Here is a 22,145-nt window from a genome sequence, read left to right as displayed (position 1 = left end):
CAAATCAGCACCAAATCAAATTTATAAGAATATAAGTCACTTACCAGCTGACAAATGGTCAAAAGTTATCAACAAGCAACTTTCAGAAGAAGGAATCAAAGATATCAATAATCGTGTGAAAAAAATGTTCTAAAGCACTCTTGATTAGGGAAATGCAAATTATGAAAACTCTGTGGTGCCACCTCATAGCTATCAGATTGGCCAATATGGCAGTATAGGAAAGTGATCAGTTTTGGAGATGTGGGCAAAATTGGAACACTAATGCATTGATGGTGAAGTTTTGAACTGATACAATCACTCTGGAGAGCAAATTGGAACTATGCCACTACTGGGTTTGTATACCAAAGAGATTTTTTTTTAATGGGGTGGGGTAGGGTTGGGAGATGGACTTTACCTGAACAAAAATATTTATAGTAGCTCTTTCTGTGATGACAAAGAATTTGAAATTGAAAGGATGTCCATCATTTGGGGAATGGCTGAACAAATGGTATGTTTTGGTGATGGAATACTATTGTACTATAAAAAAATGATGAGAAGGATGATTTCAGAAAAAGCTTGCAAGATCTAAATGAACTGATGCAGGGTGAAATAAGCAGAACCAGGAGAACACTGTATACTAGCAATAGTGTACAATGATCAACTGTGAAAGACTAACTACTCTCAGCAATACAATGATCCAGGACAATTCTAAAGGACTTATGACAAAGAATGCTATCCACCTCCAGAGAAAGAACTGTTTGAGATCAAGGCATCCCATTTTCCTTATTAGTTTCTTTATAGTTTTACTTGGGGGGGTGGTTTTATTTGAGTATTCTCTTACAAAAATGACTAATGTGGAAGTATGTTTTGCATGATAATACTGCATACCCAGATCAAATTACTTACCATCCCCTAAAAGGGAGCAGAGAAGGGAGGGAGGAAGACAATTTGGATGTTATAATTTTAGAAAACATATATTGAAAATTGTTATTACATGTAATTAGGAAAATAAAATATCTTTAAAAAAAAAAAAGAATTGGTTCCAAGGCAGAAGAGAGGTAAGGGCTAGGCAAGTTGGGTTAAGTAACCTGCCCAGAGTCACACAGCTAGGAAGTGTTAGAAGCCAAATTTGAACCCAGGTCCTCCTGACTCCAGGTCTTTTAATCTATCTAATAAGCCACCTAGCTGCCCTTCCATGTCCTTAAGCCATGGAACTCAGAACTGAACATAGTACTTCAATGAAACATAAAAAAGGCAGAAGACAGTGAGATCATCACCTCCCTGTTCCTGGAAGCAAATGCCTTTCAATGTGGCTCAATACTGAATTAGCCTTTTTTTAATTTATTTTTTTTAAATTAAAATCCTTACCTTCCATCTTGGAGTCAATACTGTGTATTGGCTCCAAGACAGAAGAGTGGTAAGGGCTAGGCAATGGGGGTCAAGTGACTTGCCCAGGGTCACACAGCTGGGAAGTGTCTGAGGCCAGATTTGAACCTCCCATCTCTAGGCCTGACTCTCAATCCACTGAGCCACCCAGCTGCCCCCAGTGAATTAGCTTTTTTGACTGCCTTATCACACTGCTGATTCATATGGAGCTAGAAGATCACTAAGTCCCATCCTTCTCTGCCCTAGATCTTTTTCAGGGCTTCATATTTCCTCCATGTTGTGTTTGTGTAGTTAATTTTTTGTATCCAAGTGCAAGATTTTACATCCCATTGGATCTTGTCATTCACTGTCTTTCTTATTCCTACTATCCTTGTGTAATGTCCAAATTTAATGAACATACCTCATATACTTTTATCAGAACCAATGATAAAAATGTTTTACAGCATAGGGCCAAGACAGATCCCTGAAATACTCTCCTGGAGACTTCTTGCCATGTTAATATTGATCCATTCCACTATTTTGATTCCATCTGATTGTATTATTGCTTAATCCTTTCATCTTTTCCATAAGAATAGCAAACTATTGGGCTATAAGAAATGATGGAGATAGTTTCAGAAAAGCCAAGTTGGAGGGGAGGGTCTTGGTGGCTCAGTGGACTGAGAGGCAGGCCTAGAGAAGGGAGGTCCTGGGTTTAAATCTGACCTCAGACACTTCCTAGCTGTGTGACCCTGGGCAAGTCACTTGACCCCCATTGCCTAGCCCTTACCACTCTTCTGCCTTGTAATCAATACACAGCATTGATTCTAAGGTGTAAGGTAAGGGTTTAGAAAAAAACCAGGAAGACTTTCTTGAAGTGATACAAAATGAAATCAGCAGAATCAGAAGAACAACTTAAACAGTAACAGCAATATTGTAACTATAATCAACTGTAAAAGACTAAGTAACTCTGATCAATACAACAACCAATAATAATTCTACAGGACTCATGATGAAACATATTGTCTAACTCTAGATAAAGAACTGGTGAACTCACAGGACAGATTGAGGCATATTTTTTTCTCTTTCTTTCTCTTCCATGGCCTCACCTCCCACCCCCAAACATAACTAATGTGGAAATTTGTTCTGTGTGATTTCATGTTTCTTATGTTCTCAGGAGGCAAAGGAGGGAGAGTATTTGGAACTGAAAATAAAGTAAAAATGAATATGAAAAGACTGACATGAGATACATTATCAAAGGCTTCACTAAAACTGGGAGAATGTTGTATACAGTAGCAGCAGTATTGTACAATGATCAACTGTGAAAAATTGCTTGCTCTTAGCAATGTAATAATCTGGGATAATCTTGAGAGACTTGATTTGGGAATGCTATCCACCTCTGGTGAAAGAACTGTTGGAGTCAGATGGATGCAGATTAAAGCATACAATCTTTTGCATTGGTGTATTAACGGTTTTATTTTAGGTGCTACATGTAATGCTACATGTAGTGATATTTAATTAGTCATTACTTGCCAGTGATGATGAAGCCCTAACCTGGTACCACCTGGGCTATATAAATGAAGAGAGTGAATCCATCCCCTTGGGAAACCCAGAGAAAAAGCAGGAAGGAATGTGTCTGGAATCTCTCAGGGTCTTTATCTTGCTCTCTTGGCTTAAGTTAGAGACTTCTAAGTTTGGGACTGTCCTTTGTTTCTTCCCTTATTTGGCCCTCCAGGTGATAAGAGGAATACATAACTGAAGGATTACAGGACAGCCAGGCAGCAGTTGGAATATCCAAGCAGTCAGGAGATGGTGAGTCTGAGGGCTGGGGGGATGAAAGTGGGATGTAGGATGCAGAGAATTAAAAAAGAGTAGCTTTCACTTTGGGAGAATTCTGAGTTCTCTAGCTTCAGACTATAAGCAAAAGACAAGAAGTTTAAGAGACAAAGGTGCCTCTCAAAGGTTGGAAGACTCAAGCCTCATTCCTTCTTGTTGTCTAACAAAAGTATGGAAGAAAAGATGCCTTGTAGAATAAAAATCACAGATGAGAGTTTGTTTAAATGGAAAGGATTTTAGAGAGCATCTAATTCAATCCCTTTGTTTTATATATGAAGATCTGAGGTTCAGAAAGATTAAGTATGATCATGACTAGCGATATTTCCAGCAGCCACCTGGGTCCAAGCCCAAGAAAACTGGTCTCCAGGGATGAAGAGGGGAAAATAGAGCTGACTAATCTTGGAAATATTCCTTAGAAATATGAAAAGCTGAAGAAATAGGAGGGGGGCAACTAGGGAATTAAGATTTTTAAGTCCTATCAATGGAATAGTAATCAATGGGATCCCAGTTGCAGAACCACCTCTATTCCCAGCCCGCAAGGGATATGGGGCAGAAGGGAAGGAAATTTGGACTGTGATATTCCAAGATCTGGGGCAAAATATTGCTCTGAGATAGATATATTCTACAGGCCAGCCGGAAGGCAGGAACTCGGGGGAAGGTGGCGGCTGCCAAGCAAGCCCAACGGGGATCTTCCAATGTCTTCTCCATGTTTGAACAGGCACAGATCCAGGAGTTTAAGGAGGTGAGTACCCCTCCCACCCAGCTAGTATCCCTATGCCTCCTATTTCCTCCTGGTGCTCCTATATTCTTTATTTCTCCTTGAGCTAGATTGATTTGGTGAAATGAACCGATTCTGTAGTTCATAGAGGACATAGATTCAAATCTCATCTGTGATATTTAATATTTGTGTGATTTTGCACAAGTCACTCATACCTTCCCCATCTCAGTTTTCCCATCTGCAAAATGAGGAGGTTGGGATAGATGTCTCTGAGGTTCTTTCCAATTCTAGACCTATCATCCTTCCAAACTTCTTCCTCTCTTCTTCCTTGTGCTGACCCTAAAGTTTGAATTAACTGAATAAATGGCACCTCTATGTCCTGTCAAGCAGCTCAGTCTCTTCCTTTGTTCCTGCTTGTCCCACTCTGTCTCTGACCTGCCTATCACCTCACCCATCCATCCTCTCTTGGGCCTTGGGGGCTGGGACACTAGCCCCTCTCCCTTGGAGGTACAATGAATGCTGGTCCTGACCCAGGAAATTGGGACCTCTCTGTCTCGTAGGCATTCAGCTGCATTGATCAAAATCGAGATGGCATCATCAGCAAATCAGATCTGAAGGAGACCTACTCCCAACTAGGTGAGTAAACAGGCTTGCCTCCTCTAGCCCAATATGTGCGTAATGAGGCAGGACCCACAGAACAGTTTCTTCTCACAGTCCTCTCCTCCTTTCTGTCCCTCCGCCATCCTCATCTCCTGTAACTGACAAGTAGAAGTAAAGGATCATGGATTTAGAATCTGAAGGAATCTTAGAAATCCATCCCTTTTATTTTACAGATGATGAAACTAAGGCAGAATGAGGTTAACATACAAGCTAGTAAACATATGAGGCAGTCTATGAAGCCAGAGATATTCTAGACTCCAACTCTGGAACTCCTCCTGCTTTCTTCCAAACCTGCCTCAGCTTTGACTTTAATATAAGCATCTCCCATAGAAATGGCTCTTCTTCCTCTTTTCTTTTCTCCTTGATATCCCTCCTCACTCTTACATCTCCTACCCTCTTCTCATATCTCCACCCCCTAAGCTCACACCTCCCCTCCCTTGTCCTCTTCTCACACCTCCTCCCAGTACATGCCAAAGCTATTCCTTTACTATTATCTCCTCTCTTTCCAGTGCTCTGCCTTCTCTCACTGATCCTAATTTTACATTTCCCTTATGGCTCAAACCCTTCCTGACTATCATCTTCTCTTCAGATCTTTCCCAAAGCTCCCTTCTCTTCTTTCCCATTTCTTCAACCTTCCCTCCCACAAAGAATTTCCTTTCGACAATGTGAGGTGGAATGCTAGAGATGCCTGTAGGTTTGGGGGTTGGGGGGAAATATCAGTTCTTCTCTCATGCTCTTTCTATACCCTCCTTCAGGAAGAGCAAATGTGCCTGAGGAAGAGTTGGATGAGATGCTACAGGAAGGCAAAGGTCCAATCAACTTCACAGTCTTTCTCACACTCTTTGGGGAGAAACTCAATGGTGAGGATTGGAAACAGGGAAGAGGGCTCACTTAATCTTTCATCTATACTTCTCCCAAAATTGCATACACTATTACTATGCTTTCCACATCTAATTCCTAAGTTCCAGGGCCTCAAATCCCAAAAAGCTAGAAGATACATGGCCAAAATAATCAAAGATAATTCCTCCCACCCCCAGGATGGGTCATAAGATCCTAAGTTTAGAGCTGCAATAGTTTGTAGAGATTATTTAGTCTGATCTTGACCTGGGAACCATGGATAGATTTCAAGGGATTCATAACCTTGGATCAGAAAAATTACATCTTTGTTTTCAATAATCACTAACAAAAATTGAGTATTTTCTTCAATTATGGATATAAACAACAATATCCTGAGGCATCCATAGATTTTAGCAAACTATCAAAGAAATCCATTGAACAATATGCTCTTTCATTTTATAAAAGAGGAAACTGAGGTACAAATAAATAAAGTGACTTTCCCAAGACCTCAAAGCTAGTATCTGACTCAGAATTTGAATCCAGGTCTCCCTGATTCTAAATTTCAGTGTCCTATTTGCTAAACCGTAACTCCTCTAATTTATCCTAACTGTAGATCATCCTTAAATAGCCAGGTGTATTCTAGAGCCAAGGGAAAGCACTGGGAATTTGCAACTTAATTAGAATACTAAATCCATCCTGGAACTGCCCTTGGTCAATGATGGATCAGCCTCAGAAACCATCACTGATAACAGAGAACATTGAACTGGGAGTCAAAATGTCTGAGTTCCAGTCCCTACTCTACAACCAACTAGCTGTGTGACCTTGGCCAAATCATGTAATTTCTCTCTTTGGACTTCCCAGCTGTCAAATGAGGGGCTCAGGACAAATGTTCTCTAAGGTTACTTCCAGCTCTGATACTCATTATTAGAGGGGGAATTGGATTAGAGACAAAGGACTAGACTGGAGTCAGAAAGGCCTGGGCTCAGACACTTGGAAGTTGTATGATCCTGGGGAGGTCCCTTAATTTCTCTTGTCCTCAGTTTCCTCATTTGTAAAATGTTGAGGTTAGACTAAATAATGTTGAAATTCCTTCCTATGAGTCTGTGAGGAGAGAGAGGAAGAATGACAAAGGGTTTTGAGGGAAAAAGATGAATAGTACAGCCTGATCTCTTAGTAAATGTCTTTTCAATCCTAAAATCTCAGATCTAGTGGGGAAGGGAGCAGGTAGTGTTGTTTATGAGACCAGAGTTTATATTGCCTGCTTCTCCTCAGGAACTGACCCTGAAGAATCCATCCTCAGTGCTTTCCGCATGTTCGATCCCAGTGGCAGTGGGGTTGTCAACAAAGAAGAGTGAGTACGAAAAGGAAAGAGCAAGAACTAAGACCGGCCTGCCCTCCCCACCAATGAGCCATGCCCAGGGTCTGGACAGAACCTTTCCTCTCAGGAAGACAGAGTCACAGAATTCAAGAATTGGCAATGACCCCAACAACCATCTAGCCCAAGTCATACATGAAAAAGAGTTCTTAGGGGCAGCTGGGTGGCTCAGTGAATTGAGATGGGAGGTCCTGGGTTCAAATCTAGACTCAGACACTTCTTAGTTGTGTGATTCTTGGTAGGTCACTTAACCCCCATTGCCTAGCCCTTACTGTTCTATGTTGGAACCAATATCCAGTATTGGATCTAAGACAGAAAGTAAGAGTTAAAAAAAAAAAAGAACTCCTATAAAATATTAACCAAGTGGTTGGTAGTGAAACCTCTGATAAAAGAACTCCAAGGAAGGGAAACCCATCACTTCTGATGGCTTCTGATGGATAGTTCTAACTGGTAGGAAGCTTTTCCTGATCACAAACCTAAATTTATCTCTTTGTAAATTCCACTCACTGCTGCTGGTTCTGTCCCTCTAGAGCCAAATGAAACACTTCTTGTCCATCCAGATTTATCTGCATCTAAGAGAAAGTCTCATTCCCTAAGGCTCTGTGTCCTAGGATTTGTTGTTCAGCTGTTGAGCCCATTTGGTATTTGCTTGGCAGAGATACTGTAGTGGTTTGCTGTTTCCTTCTTCAGTTCATTTTACATATGAGGAAACTGAGGCAAACATGATTAAATGACTTACCCAGGGTCACACAGCTAGTGTCTCAGTCCACATTTGAACTCATGAAAATGAGTCTTCCTGGCTCTAGACCATATTCTATCTATTGCACTATCTAGCTGCCCCTCCAGGTCTGAGATAGCTTCTGATACATACTATTATGGGTTTGTGCCACCACTTGCACATTTTCCTTTAACATCATTAAATGCTTTATCCCAAAGAACTGTTTTGAAGTTGAAATGATAGAATTTCAGGCACCTTAGCAAGCAGAACTAGGAGAGAGTTTGGGATTGGGGCTTCTGGGTGCCCTTCAAGTCCCACTTAATTCCACTTATTTATAAGAGTCACAAGCAGTGTGATAGGAGCAAAAGAATATTAGACCTGGAGTCAGAGGACCTGGGTTCAAATCTCACCTCAGTCACTACACACGTGACTTTAGGCAAAGCATAACTTCTCTGAGACTTCATTTTACAGATAAGAAAGTTAGACTAGATGATTTTTTTCTAGGCAAAGAAGGTTAAATTATTTGTCCAGGTTCACACAGATAGTAAACAGCAGAGGGTAGATTTGAATTCAGGTCTTTCCAACTTCAAGCCCAGTACTCTATGCACTGAAGTATCTTGCTGCCCCAGTTAGATGATTTTTTAAAAACACTTTCCTTCCATCTTAGAATCAATACTGTGTATTGACTCTAAGGCAGAAGAGTAGTAAGAGCTAGACAGTGGTAATTAAGTGACTTGCCCAGGGTCACACAACTAAAAAGTCTCTGAGGCTAGATTTAGACCCAGGAGCTCTCATTTCTAGAGCTAGATCTTAATCCACTGAGCCACCTAGCTGCCCCCCAACTAGATGACTTTTGAGGTGGTTTCTAATCTTAACTCTATGATCCCAGTCCCCAATGACTGGTCCCTTAGACAGACTCTTCTCCCCCTTTCATCAGAGTCTCCCATTCAACTCTGCCACCTACTAGCTGGATGACTTCAGGTCAGTTAGGCACTTAACCTTTCTGGACCTCTATTTCCCCATCTATAAAATGAGGGACCTGGACTAGATGACCTGTCAGGTCCCTTCTCATTCTGTGGTTCTGTGAGACTTTCTTCCTGATTATCTTCCTTTTTAACGAGGCTATCCCATCTTACCATTGGCCCTCCTGTTTTTCTACCCCTACTTTCAGGTTTAAGCAGCTCCTTCTCTCCCAGGCAGACAAGTTTTCTCCAGCAGAGGTGAGTAGAAGCCATCTCTAAGTCTCTATGTGGCTAGCGTTTCCCCATCTTTAGGTCCCCTGTTTTACCTGCCATGTTGGAAAATCAAAAGTAAACTGACTAGTTCTGGGTTTAGGGAATTGGAGATGTGAAGGTCAACCAAAACCATGCATGGCCCCAAACCTTACTATAGTGGGAGCAATCTTTTCTCTTTTCAGTACCTGGAAATAGGAGAAGGGAAAATTGAGTCACAATATTTTTATCCAAATCACAGAAGCACACAAATTGGATCCAAGTGTCCTTCCTCTCCAAGCACTAAATGTCCCCCAGGCTGTGAAGCATGAATGTTGTAGTTGTATACCCAAGCCCTGTGGGGGAGGATGGGATGGACTACTACCTGGAATTGTGTTCCCCTCCCCCTCATTAACTCCAGTATCCAGTGTCTACTCAACAGCATCTTCCCTATGACAGGTGGAACAAATGTTTTCATTGACACCTATGGACCTATCAGGAAACATCGACTATAAATCCCTGTGCTACATCATCACCCATGGGGATGAGAAGGAGGAGTGAAAGGCTGTGGAGAGAGGGGAGGCAGCAGAGAGCCAAATTCAATAAAACTTAGATGCTAAGATCTAATCCAAAGCCTTTTCTCGTGTTTGGGAGAAGTGGAGCGTGGGAGGAGGTTGGTAGAGGGATAGAAGGAGACAATATAGTATACTGGGAAAAGCAGTGTGGACCAAGAGGCAGAAGAATGAATTCAGGTCATTGCTCCGACATTCTCTGAGCCTCAGTCTTCTCATCTGTAAAATGGAGCTAACAACATAACAGTATTGTTGGTAACTATTAATACTGTTCATTGTGAATACTGTTTAAACCTCCCAGATGCTTATGGGAATCAAATGAGTTCACTAAGCACTATAAAATATAAAGCTTTATCATTATTTTCTCCAAAGGCTAATTGTCACTTCTGGGTCAGTATACACAGGAAATGATTACTCAATTAGGAGTAAGGCTTTGCCAAATTGGCCCCAAGATGGAGCCTGTGGGCTTGTGGTTCCCCAGGTCTTGGGTTCACCTATACCAGATCCCAAAGGTCCTATACACTTCAGCTTGTATCTCATTTCCCTATAACCCCAGGATTATTCTGATCAATTTCCAACTATGGTCATGTCTAGGCTCATTCCTTTCTAGTTAGATAGGTGACCCACTGGACAGAGCACTGGGCCTGGAGACAGAAAAAGTTGAATTCAAATCTATCTGTGTGACCCTGGGCAAGCCACTTAGCCTGTTTGCCTTAATTTAATTAACTATAAAATGGGATCATTATAGCACCTATCTTGCAGGAATGTTGTGAGGATTAAATGTAGTAATATTTGTAAGGCACTTAGCACAGTGCCTGGCACATAGTAGGCCCTGTATGAATGTTTATTCCCCTCCTTATTTTTAGCAAGTATTTCATAAGTATCTATCATGTGCCACAAATGTGGGTATCTAGGTTTTCAGCTCTCACCCAAGCTCATATCGTCACAAATCCATATGGGGCAAAGAACTGTCTTTATTTGTCCCATGGAAAGTACAGAAAGCAAACAGCTCAACGAAACCCATTAAAAGATACAGAACACACATTTTAAAATTTTTACAAATAGCTTATGAGCACGCCTCCAAAGAGAAGTGTTTAGATTCTGCCAGTGGGACAATTCTCTGACATTTCAGAGAATCCTTAGCACTGTCCCATAGGGCCCTACATAGTCCCTTCTAGTTCTGTCCTATGGTTGCTCCTCTCTTCACCTCTTCCCAAGCACATAGGTTTTGGGAGCATCAAGACTGGCAAAACCCACCTTTCCACACATCAATTCATTTGATTCTCATAATCTCATGGTAAAATAAAGTGCGTCATACAACTTTCTATGATTGAGGTAGGTAGTGGGGAGCAGCTTCTAGTCTTTTACTTCCCCTCATTATGATATCTACAAATACCCTCCAGGCCCAGCACAAAATTCACTGTATGCCTCATGGATACAAAAGTTGAGAAGGAAGGGAGCTGGGAAACTCAAGGGAGCTGTTTTGGAATTCAGTCCCTCTCTATTCCAGGGACTCTACATAGACTAATACTAGCCTATTAGACTTCAGTATCTTTGTCAAGAAAACTCCAACTGGGGTCACAAAGAATCAGACATAACTAACAACAAAAACTTCCTTCTGTATGCCAAAATTCTGTCTAATATGTAATAAAAACAACTAAGGTAGCACTAGTCAATAGCCAAGAACTAATTATTAAAGGAACCTGGCTCCCTTCAATGAATAGAACTCAGATCTTTATCAGGATCTGAGATTTCTCTTTTCTCCAGGGCTCATTATAATACTTAATATCCAGATGATACAGATGACACACAATCTCATTGATTAACCAACCTATATCCTGACCCTCTAAAAGGGCCTACCAGAAAGATTAGAGATAAGGTGGAGCCAAGATGGCAACGTAGAGGCAGGAGCTCCCAAACCTCTCTGAAAACCCCACCCAACCAATGTCAGGATAAAACTTCAGAATGAATACTAAAGTGTCAGACCCAACAAAGGGATGGAATGAGACAATTCTCCTGAAGAAGTCAACTTGGAAGGTAAAAAAAAGGAGGTCGCTTTCACTGGAGTGAGAGGGGAGCACAGTCCAAAACAAGGCTGTATCCACAGCACAAGACAACAGTAAGGGCTCCCCCTCAACACTACTCAAGGTTCTGAATCCAGGCCCAGGCCAGCAGCAAGATCCTGAGACTCTAAGGCACTGCCTAAGCCAACATCAGAACATCCCCATGCTCATCCCATCAAAGTTCTGGGCCCCAGAGCAACCCTCCCCACAGTACTCCTGATGGGTGCAAGCCTGGAGTAAGGCCCATGGTGAGGCTCTGAACTCCAGCAATATGCTTGCGCTTACAAACCAATAGCAGACTCAGGGGGAGACCAAATTGAAACTAGATCTGAGTGTAGCAGCAAAAAATACTGAAGTTCAAGAGAGTGCTTTCTCTATCTTAGGAACAGAGCCCACCTATAAAGACAAAAATAAAAGTCAGGAAAAAGGCTGAAAAGATGACAGAGGAAAAAAACTAGCCATAGAAAAGTATTATGGAGTCAAAGTAGAGCAAGGTACAAACTCAGAAGGGGGACAAAATCAAAGTATAACTATAGGCAAAACTTCAAAGAAAAATGGGAATTGGTCTTAGGCTGTGGACGAACTCAAAAAGTATTTCCAAGGTCAAAGGAAAAATGGAGAAAAGAAATGAAAATGATGCAAGAAGAAAATAACACCTTTAAAAGCACAATTAGCCAAATAATAAAGGAGGTACAAAAATCCACTGAAGAGAAGAATTCTTTAAAGTAGAATTGGCCAAATGGAAAAGGAGGTCCAAAAGCTCAAAAAAAGAAAATAATTTCTTAAAAATTAAAGTTGGGTAAATGGAATCTAATGATTTTAGGAGATATCAGGAAACAATAAAGACAAATTCAGAAGAATGAAAACATAGAAGAAAAAAACCGGAATATTTTATTGGTAAAATAATTGACCTGGAAAATAGATCCAGAAGAGATCATTCAAGGATTATTGAACTACTTGAAAGTCATGACATATGTACACATATATTTTAAAAAGCCTAAGCATCATATTTCAAAGAAAACTCCCCTAATATTCTTGAACCAGAGGGCAAAATAGAAATAGAATGATGAATGCTTCCTAATTCTGGGTAACAAAGGGCAAAGGGATGTCTAAAATAACAGGGACTTTCTACAGAGAACTTCTCTATCATGCAGTATTTGGATGATTAGGCTCAGGATTGAGATCCACTAGTTTTGTTGCCCAGGTTACTCAGACTTTTGGCTCAAGGTGGAGGTCTTTTAGTCAGCACCCTGTGGTTAAGCAAATGTACTTATAACTAAGGTCTAATATAATAATGACTCCAAATCCATTAAATTCGATGTAATTATCTTGAAATATAATATTGTTAATATTAGATTACACTAACTAAATATAGCATGCTAAAAGAACATTAGTGAATAGGCATATAAAATAAATATAACAGATATAATTATTTCTCCTATGGAATCACTCTAAACTGAATAATACTGATTGGAAATAAACTAGGGGATAGATCAATAAATCAATTATTTTCCTTAATACTGATTGGCAGTAAACCAATCACTTCTCACACTTCTCAGGGAAGCCTGACACCTAGGACTCTTTCATTCTCCATCTTATAGGTTTCTGAATTCTGGAGTATGAATCAATTTGGGTAGGCCAAATTATATTTCAAAGTAAAGAATTTCATAACAAATATTTATATACAAATTTATTTTTCTTGTAAATGTAGATTCTTGAATACCAGATTTATCAAAATGTAGAACGAATTATGTTGCTCTGGGACATTCGAAGAGTAGAGAGTGTGCATGTGTGCATGTGGGCCCTGGACCTTAAAAGCAGCAGCACCAAAAACAGATAAATATTTGTACTCAATGACCAGTTGTCCTAGAACTCCTGGGTCAAAAAGAACCTAAAACTCTGCTTTCATTATAAATTGCTTTGTAGATGATGACTAAACATGTCCAAAACAGAACTCATTGTCCTTCCTTGAAACTTTCCTCTTTGAAACTTCTCTGTTGCTGGACTGTTAAGGACACCATCATCCTTCCAGGCATGGAGGCCTGCAATTCATTGTCATCCTCAACTCCTCACTCTCAGGCGTCTCAACTAAACAATGCATCATCAAATTTGTTCATTTCTCCCTTCACCACAATTTTTATCAAATCTTCTCTTCACTCACACAGACACCATCCTAATTCATGCCCTCGCCCTCTTCACTCTCACCTGGACTATTGAGTGACCTTCTAACTAGTCTACTGACCTCAAGTCTCCTCCCAATCCAATCCAACCTTCTATGAGTTGCCACATATAGCTCTGACCATGTCACACATTGCCACTCTCAGAGAGCTCCAGAGGATCCTTATTCCCTCCAGGACCAAAGAGAAATTACCATTTGGCATTTAAAGTCTTCAGAACTTGGTTCCCTTTCCAACTTTATTATGTCTTACTCTTCTCCACAAACACTATAATCCTCCTGCATTAACCTCTTTGCTGTTCCTCAAATATGACATTTCATCTTTCATCTCCGTTTTTTTACTCTGGCTGTCCCCTCATGTCTAGAAGACTTTGCCCCTCACCTCTGTTTTTTTTTTGGATTCTTTCAAGATTCAGTATGTATATACCAAATATATATAGTTGTTTTTGTTCAGTCATTTCAGTCATGTCCAACTCTTTGTAACCTCATTTGAGGTTATCTTGGCTAGGGTGGTTTGCCATTTCCTTCTCATTTTACAGATGAGGAAACTGAGGCCAACAGCATTAAGTGACTTAAGCTATATGCAGGATCATGTAGCTAGTAAGTGGCTGAAACTGAATTTGAACTCAGGTCTTCTGGATTACAGACCTGGTGCTCTATCCACTGTGTCAGTATGTGTGTGTGCATATCATACATATAGAGAGAGATATGTGTATATCCTGTCAGCTGGGCATAGACAATATTACACAAATACACACATATATATACATATACACACATATATATATATATGTGTGTCTTTTTTCTCATCACATTGCTTCTCAGGAGATATTTTTCCATTTATGAAGTTCTCCAAATTCTCCAAAAAAGCGATTTCATATCCTTTATCTGATTTGACCCCTAGTCATAAAGTTGCTGATCCCCATTGGCAGAGGAAGTTTCTCTACATCAATGAAACCACAAATTTCTTACAAATTTGTCTATTGAAATATAGCCAACAAAGATAAGGAAACTCCTTTTCCCAATGCACTTTAAGAATGAATGATCTGTTTGCTGTTATTTACTGAACTAATAGTCTTAAAGGATCAAGAGGCCCTGGCACCTGAGTTATGAATGCTTCAAAAAGATCTTTGAAGGGACCCTAAAAAGCAGGAATGAAAGGGGAGAGTATTCCTGGCATGGTAGATCACCTCAGAGTCACCTTCAATTCTTCATTGCCCTTCACCTCCTAGAGCCAGTTGATTAAAACTCAAACTCCTCAGCCTGGTATTAAAGCCTTCCTGACCAGGTACCTAGCTACTTTTCTAATCTCATTTTGTATCATTTTCATAAACTCTAGATTCCAGCTAAATTGTGCTCTTAGTCTTGTTACTCTATTTCCTGTGTCCATGAATTTACACAAGATGCCTGGAAGGCCTCATCCCTCTCTGTCAGAAACCTGGTCTTCCTTCAGGGCTTTGCTCAGTTAGTTGCTTCATCCATTAAGCCATCCCTGATCTCCCCAGTTAATACACTTCATTGTTATTACTTTCTCCCTAATGTTTGTCATAAGTTCAGATCCATCTGGCCTCAGACACTTCCTAGCTGTGTGACTGAGCAAATCACTTAACCCCCATTGCCTTGCTCTTACTGCTTTTCTGCCTTGGAACCAATATACAGTATTGATTCTAAGACCTCCCATCTCCAAGCTCTCAATCCAATGAGCCACCTAATTGCTCCCTTCAGCTTACTTTTATGAATTGTCTTATCCGTTATAATGTAAGCTCCTCAAATGTTTTGCTCATATTTGTATTCTGTGCCTGACCAGTGGTAAGAGCTAATAAATGTTGTTGATTTGTCAATGAAGACAAGTAATGCTTGTCCTTATTCTTATTGTTTATTTTTATTCCCCTTAGTCTTCATATTCATAGATTCTCAAGGTTCCATTCCATTCATATGCATGCCACTATTGAACTATTCCCTAGATGATGGGCTTTGAAGAGCTATCTTTCATTTTGTCTTCATATTCCCAGGGACTCAAACAAAATATTTCATAAATATATATATATATATAGAACTATTAAATTGATTGGATTTACTTATATTCCTATTTATATATTGTAAAGGTTATCACCCCAAAAATATTTGGTCAGTCATGTGGTTGGAATAAGAGATAATCAGTGGCTAGCCTGAGCACTCTCCACTGGTACCCATGAAATATGAAAAGATCTAGCCAAAGGCTCTATCTAGCTCATTGGTGGGATGGAAAGATATGGACAAGAATAATGTGGAATAAGAAGGTATGGATGAACTGTCATCTGTTAAGTTGGAGAGAGAGCCCACATCTTTGGGATAACCGAATCACTGATCCACTAGAAGATTCAATTACATGTGAATATTTGTTTCTTCCAGTAATTATTAAATTTAGAACTTTGAAAATGGTACAGTGCCTTGAGAGGCTGATCTCTGAGACTAAAATACTTGGGTTCACATCTCTCTCCAGATATACTGACTGTAACCTTGAATAAGTCACTGAACTTCTCAATACTGTCCCCAACTCCAGACAATTCTCTAAGAGGATAAATTTCAAAGCAGGGGCTGGTCTGCATTGATGGAAGGAATTTTCACACACAGACATCCTCACCATTCTTCATAGTGGAATGGCTAGTGTTGTCAAAGGTAAAGGGAACCTTTCTACCCTCCTTTAAGGTTCTGCTGCTGATGAGTGTAATGACCAGTATAAAGAAGGAAGATCAGGTTTGGCTTGTCCCTTTGTCATCCCTTCTGCATTTCATCAGCCCCTCCTTTCTCTCCCTCTTCTGACCTCAAGTCCTCTTTTACCCATGTCATTCCAGGAGTCTGCAACACCCTCTCACCTTCCATCTGCCAAATTAATCTCTAGCCTGATGCTCTCACACTCTCTCCAGTCCTCAATTTCTTGCTGTCTGTAGAGATGTTCCATATAGGCATAAAGCTGCCACTTGAAACTGAACAGTTTGAAAATAGAAGTCTTATCTCTCTGCTAGTTACAATATCATCTATCCTGTCCTCAGGCTAGCCATCTTAAAAGTTGATTCTCTGTTTCTCTCTCTGTCTTTCTCTGTCTCTGTCTGTCTGTCTCTTTGCCTCTATCTCAGTCTGTTTGTCTCTTATCTCCATGGATGTCTCTGTCTCTCTTTTCTCTTTTTGTGTCTCTTTCTTTATCTCTCTTCTCTCTTTGTCTGTCTGACTCTATTTGTTTATCTCTGTCTTTTTCATTTTTATGTACCACCAAACTCTCCGGATTCTTCCTCCATGATTCTTCCCAGAGGATTCATATTCAATGTCACTAACTTTGTATACTTCTCATAATTTCTCCCTTATACTCTATTCCAGATAGCTCACATTTCAATGGCTCTTAAAATTTAGGAGTCAGAGGTATATTTCAATCTTCAAGAAAATTCAAAGGAAAGTAACATTCTATTGGCCAATATAGGTTTCTATCCTGCCCAGTATTTGAATGATTAAATAGAATGTATGGCCTACACAGAGAGACCCTCAAAAAAAAAGGAGTCAAGTCATATATGGGGAAGGCAGAAACTCTGGTGGATATTGACCCCTATTCCTATCCCATTCATGTATAAAGGCACCAAGGAAGAGAAGGGTCTATATCAAGTGCTTCTAAAAATAAGAAATGACAAACAGAATGAGTTCAGAAAAACATTGAAATATTTATATGAACTGATGTGAACAGAACCAAAACAACAGTGTATGCAGTAAGAAAAATATCATATGGTGACCAACTGTGAAGGACTAAACTATTATCAGCAAGAGAAAGTTCCAAGATAACCCCAAGGGTCTCATGAGAAAAAATGCTATCCTCTGCCAAAGAAGGAACTGTTGGAATCTGACTGGAGATCAAAGCATGCCATCTTTCACTTTATTTCCTTCATAAGTTTTTTATTGTTATATGTATCTTCTGTCACAGCATGGAGAATATGAGAATATTTATTGCATGAAAGTACTGCTATAACCTATATTGGAGGGAGGGAAAGAATATGAGTCACAAAATGTCAGAAAACATTTATTAGAAATTATTTCTACTTATAATTGAAAAAAAATTTTTTAATATCCTTTAAGTATAAATGATAGGGGATGCTGTGACCAGTACCTGGTCCTTTTTGAGCCACCAGGCTCCATGGACTATGACTGTCACTAAAGCACTCCTTCCCTTACTATTACTCCCCATTTCTTACTTATCTAGTCTGGGAATATGATTTGCTCATTCTCAATGGCCCTACCCCACCTACTTGTTGTATCCTTCCTTCCTCAGGTGCTGTGACAACAAAACCTCCATAGATTATAATCTTAGTGATACTCTCATGGCACAGTTGCAGGCATCGGTGAGGTAAGAATGGAAGGGATATGGGTTTAAGCAGAGATCATTCATTTTATCCTCATTAACTTTTTCTAGAGTTTTACCCTGAGATTTGAGATTGAAGGGACTTGTGGGAGAAAGAAGCAGAAGAACAAGAGGATCCAGGGAGGCAGAAGCTGGACAAGGAAGGTATTGGAGATGCCCTGGATCATCAAAGGGAGGACCAAGGGTTCAAGAGAAGTTCTGAATCGGGGCAGCATGGAGGATACATATACAAACTACTACAAGGCAAAATCTGCACTAAGAATCCATAGAGCTTGAGATGGAGACATGTAGAGAGACATGTAGTCTTCATTCCCTTCTCCCTTTTTCCGTTCTCTCAAAAAAGTTCAGTGATCCTGTTTGTCTCTGTCTTTTTTCATTTTTATGTACCACCAAGCCCTCCAGATTATTTCTCCGTGATGCATCCCTGGGGATCCACATTCAATGTAATTTCAAAATGTGTGTTTCTTTCTGATCTGAGAGGGATTTTTGTTACTGTTCTTCTATTCTATTTGACTCTTTTTGATCCCATTTGGGATTTTCTCGGCAAAGATCCTGGAGGGGCTTGCCATTTCCTTCTTCATCTCATTTTACAGTAATAAAAATAAGGCAAACAGGGTTAAGTGATTTGCTTCCTTGGATGACATATGGGGTAAGTGTCTTGAGGCTGGATTTGAAGTCACAAAGTTAAACCTTCCTGAATCCAGGCCCTTCCCACTTAGCTGTCTAGAGAGGGATTTAGCTTTCTTTTAAAAGTCTTCTTGGTTTGGATCAACACCTCACACCCTACACCAAGATAAACTCAGAATGGGTGAATGACTTGAATATAAAGAAGGAAACTATAAATAAATTAGGTGAACACAGAATAGTATACATGTCAGACCTTTGGGAAGGGAAAGATTTTAAAACCAAGCAAGACTTAGAAAGAGTCACAAAATGTAAAATAAATAATTTTTACTACATCAAATTGAAAAGGTTTTGTACAAGCAAAACCAATGTAACTAAAATTAGAAGTGAAGCAACAAATTGGGAAACAATCTTCATAACAAAAACCTCTGACAAAGGTCTAATTGCTCGAATTTATAAAGAACTAAACCAGTTGTGCAAATAATCAAGCCATTCTCCAATTGAAAAATGGGCAAGGGACATGAATAGGCAGTTTTCAGCCAAAGAAATCAAAACTATTAATAAGCACATGAAAAAGTGTTCTAAATCTCTTATAATCAGAGAGATGCAAATCAAAACAACTCTGAGGTATCACCTCACACCTAGCAGATTGGCTAACATGACAGCAAAGGAAAGTAATGAATGCTGGAGGGGATGTGGCAAAGTGGGGACACATTCATTGCTGGTGGAGTTGGGAATTGATCCAACCATTCTGGAGGGCAATTTGGAACTTTGCCCAAAGGGTGATAAAAGACTGTCTGCCCTTTCATCCAACCATAGCACTGCTGGGTCTGTACCCCAAAGAGATAATAAGGAAAAAGACTTGTACAAGAATATTCATAGCTGCACTCTTTGTGGTGGCCAAAAATTGGGAAATGAGGGGATGCCCATCCATTGGGGAATGACTGAACAAATTGTGGTATATGTTGGTGATAGAATACTATTGTGCTCAAAGGAACAATAAAGTGGAGGAATTCCATGGAGACTGGAACAACCTCCAGGAAGTGATGCAGAGTGAAAGGAGCAGAGCCAGGAGAACATTGTACACAGAGACTGAGACACTGTGGTACAATTGAACGTAATGGACTTCTCCATTATTGTCAATGCAATGTCCCTGAACAATCTGCAGGGATCTATGAGAAAAAACACTATCCTTAAGCAGAGGACAAACTGTGGGAGTAAAAACACCGAGGAAAGGCAACCCCTTGACTACAGGGGTTGAGGGGATATGATTGAGGAGACACGCTAAATGAGCACCCTAATGCAAATACCAACAACAAGGAAATGGGTTTGGAACAAGGACACATGTGATACCCAATGGAATCGCACTACGGCTAGGGGAGGGGTGGCGGGAGGGTGGGGGAAAAGAAAATGATCTCTGTTTCCAATGAATAATGTATGAAAATGACCAAATAAAATAAAATAATGTTTAAAAACTAAAAAAAAAGTCTTCTCCATTTGTTAAGCCTGCAGGTATGATAAACTTGGATCAACAGATATGTTAAACTATTTGTGCTAGCATTTGGATGCTTCTCTTGAGTTAGGTAACAGGGGCAAAACATGGGAGATCAAGACTACTTTTTTTGCCAGTGACTGCTGGTTGGGGCTCATTTCTAACAAAGAGAAGAATTGCTGTTTTATTTTAACAACATTCAAGAGCCTAGAAAGAGTACAAGCAAGAGTAGGCAATCAGTAAGAGGGTGCAAGTTAACTGGTGAATAAAGCAAGCATGGGTCATTAATCTCGTTTTGATGGGTTTGAAGGAAGCTACACCCAAATAAGGGAGGGATCTAGGAATGAAGTAGTGCCCCCAAGGAATTAGTGAGTCCCTGAGAAGCACTGCCCACACAAAGGTGACAACCTAGCCTTCCTATTTACCAACCCATCAAACTGTTATATTAGTCAGCAGATTGTATTAAAAAGCCAATTCAATTCCTCCCTTCCCACTTTTTAGAGGCTCTAATTCAGGGTAAAACAAAAATTTCAGGAACTTAATGCAAACCTTCCAATTCCTTCCTCAATTCAAGAAAGGTTGTTTCAAGGGGGCAGCTCAGAAGAATGAGATCCAGGCCTAGAGATGAGAGGTTCCTGGGTTCAACTCTGAACTCAGATCCTTCCTAGCTGGGTGACCCTGGGCAAGTCACTTAACACCAATTTAGCCCTTATCACTCTTCTGCCTTGGAATCAATATGTAGTATTGATTCTAAGATGGAAGTTAAAGTAGTTAGGGAGGAAAAAGAGGGAAGACAGGGAGAAGAGAATTGGAGGGCAGGGGAAGCCATGACAAGGTAGAAGCTATAAATCAAACTTCTTTCACCACTGTATTTAAGACTTACCATGATTTCAAAAAGGTAGATATTTAACTAAAAGGAGTTATGGGAATTGTCCTCTGCTACTAACTTGTTTTGTGATATTGAAAGTTATTTCACCTTCTTGGGTCTCAACATGTTGTTCAATTGTGCCCAACTTTTATGACCCCATTTGGGGTTTTCTTGACAAAGATACTGGAGTGACTTGTCATTTCCTTCTCTAACTTATTTTATAAATCAGGAAATTGAGGTAAAAAGGGTGAAGTGATTTGCCCAGAGTCACACACTTAGTAAAGTGCCTGAGGTCATATATGATCTCAGGCCTTCCTGACTCCAAGCCTAGTATTTTATCCACTTTACAATATAGCTACTTCAACATCCTCATCTGTAAAAATGAGAGAATCAAACTAGATAGTCTCTAAGGCCTCTTCTTGGTCAACAATTGTTATATTTGATTGTGAGCCTTGTGAAGACAAGAACTGTGCCTTATATAAAACTTTATAACTCTCTCCTTCTGCCCCCACCCAGCAGAATGCTCTACACACAACTAGGTTTAAATAAATACTTGTTGAATAAATATTGGGAATGCTGGTTGTCCCCCCCAAGAAGGTTGTCCCCCCCTCAAGTCCCCATTGAGGACTGGCACTATTCCTCAATTTGTTGTTTTTAGCACAGTGCCTGGCACCCATAAGTGGCATTTAATGCTTGAAGAATGGGATGATTCCATGACTCACTGATCCTCAAGCTCTCTTCCAGCTTTCCACTGAGCACATGGGTGCAGCTCCTCACTTTAGAAGGGAAGGCTTAGGGATAGGAAGAATCAGTTAGGCAAAAACATTTTTAAAGTGCCTGCTATGTGCACCCCCTGCCCCCCCAAATCGGCAAAAGACAGCCTCTGCTTTTAAGGTGTTAAAATGAAACAAACAGCATTCAAAATATGTCGTGCAAGATGTATACAGGGTAAGGGGATGCAGTCGAGTTCGCTGTTTTCTCATGACTTGGTTCAGTAGATCTAGACCCAGGGAGAGCCAGAGAATCTCCTGCAGAAATCCCTGGTCACACCTGTCACCTGTCAGTTATCATCTATCAGGAAGCCGGAAGCTGGGAAAGCTGTTACCAACTGGAAACTGATCTACACAGGTTAACTCTGAAGGAGTAAAAGAAACACAAATTATGATGTTTATGAAAGCCACCGTGCAACTACACCGCCTTCCAAGGCGCGAGATCCCGGGAGTGCGCAGCCTCAAACTAGCAATAATCCTCCACTGCTCTCTCGGGTCCCCGC

General features: G+C 40.3%; 1 protein-coding gene across 1 annotated transcript; it reads left to right on the top strand.

Annotated features, from left to right (window-relative positions):
• Positions 1 to 3,054: 3,054 nt before the first annotated feature.
• MYL7 (myosin light chain 7) lies at positions 3,055 to 9,323 on the top strand. The gene is made up of 7 exons (XM_007475850.3): positions 3,055 to 3,153; positions 3,806 to 3,919; positions 4,456 to 4,531; positions 5,311 to 5,415; positions 6,665 to 6,743; positions 8,657 to 8,705; positions 9,156 to 9,323. The coding sequence occupies exons 1-7, from the start codon at positions 3,151 to 3,153 to the stop codon at positions 9,255 to 9,257; spliced, it is 528 nt and encodes a 175-aa protein (XP_007475912.1). The 5' UTR covers positions 3,055 to 3,150; the 3' UTR covers positions 9,258 to 9,323.
• The last annotated feature ends 12,822 nt before the right edge of the window (positions 9,324 to 22,145 follow it).

Source organism: Monodelphis domestica, chromosome 1 (assembly GCF_027887165.1).
Source record: "Monodelphis domestica isolate mMonDom1 chromosome 1, mMonDom1.pri, whole genome shotgun sequence".
Lineage (NCBI taxonomy): Eukaryota > Metazoa > Chordata > Mammalia > Didelphimorphia > Didelphidae > Monodelphis > Monodelphis domestica.
Note: the sequence above shows the minus strand (reverse complement) of the source record. Positions and strands in the feature narration are given on the sequence as shown.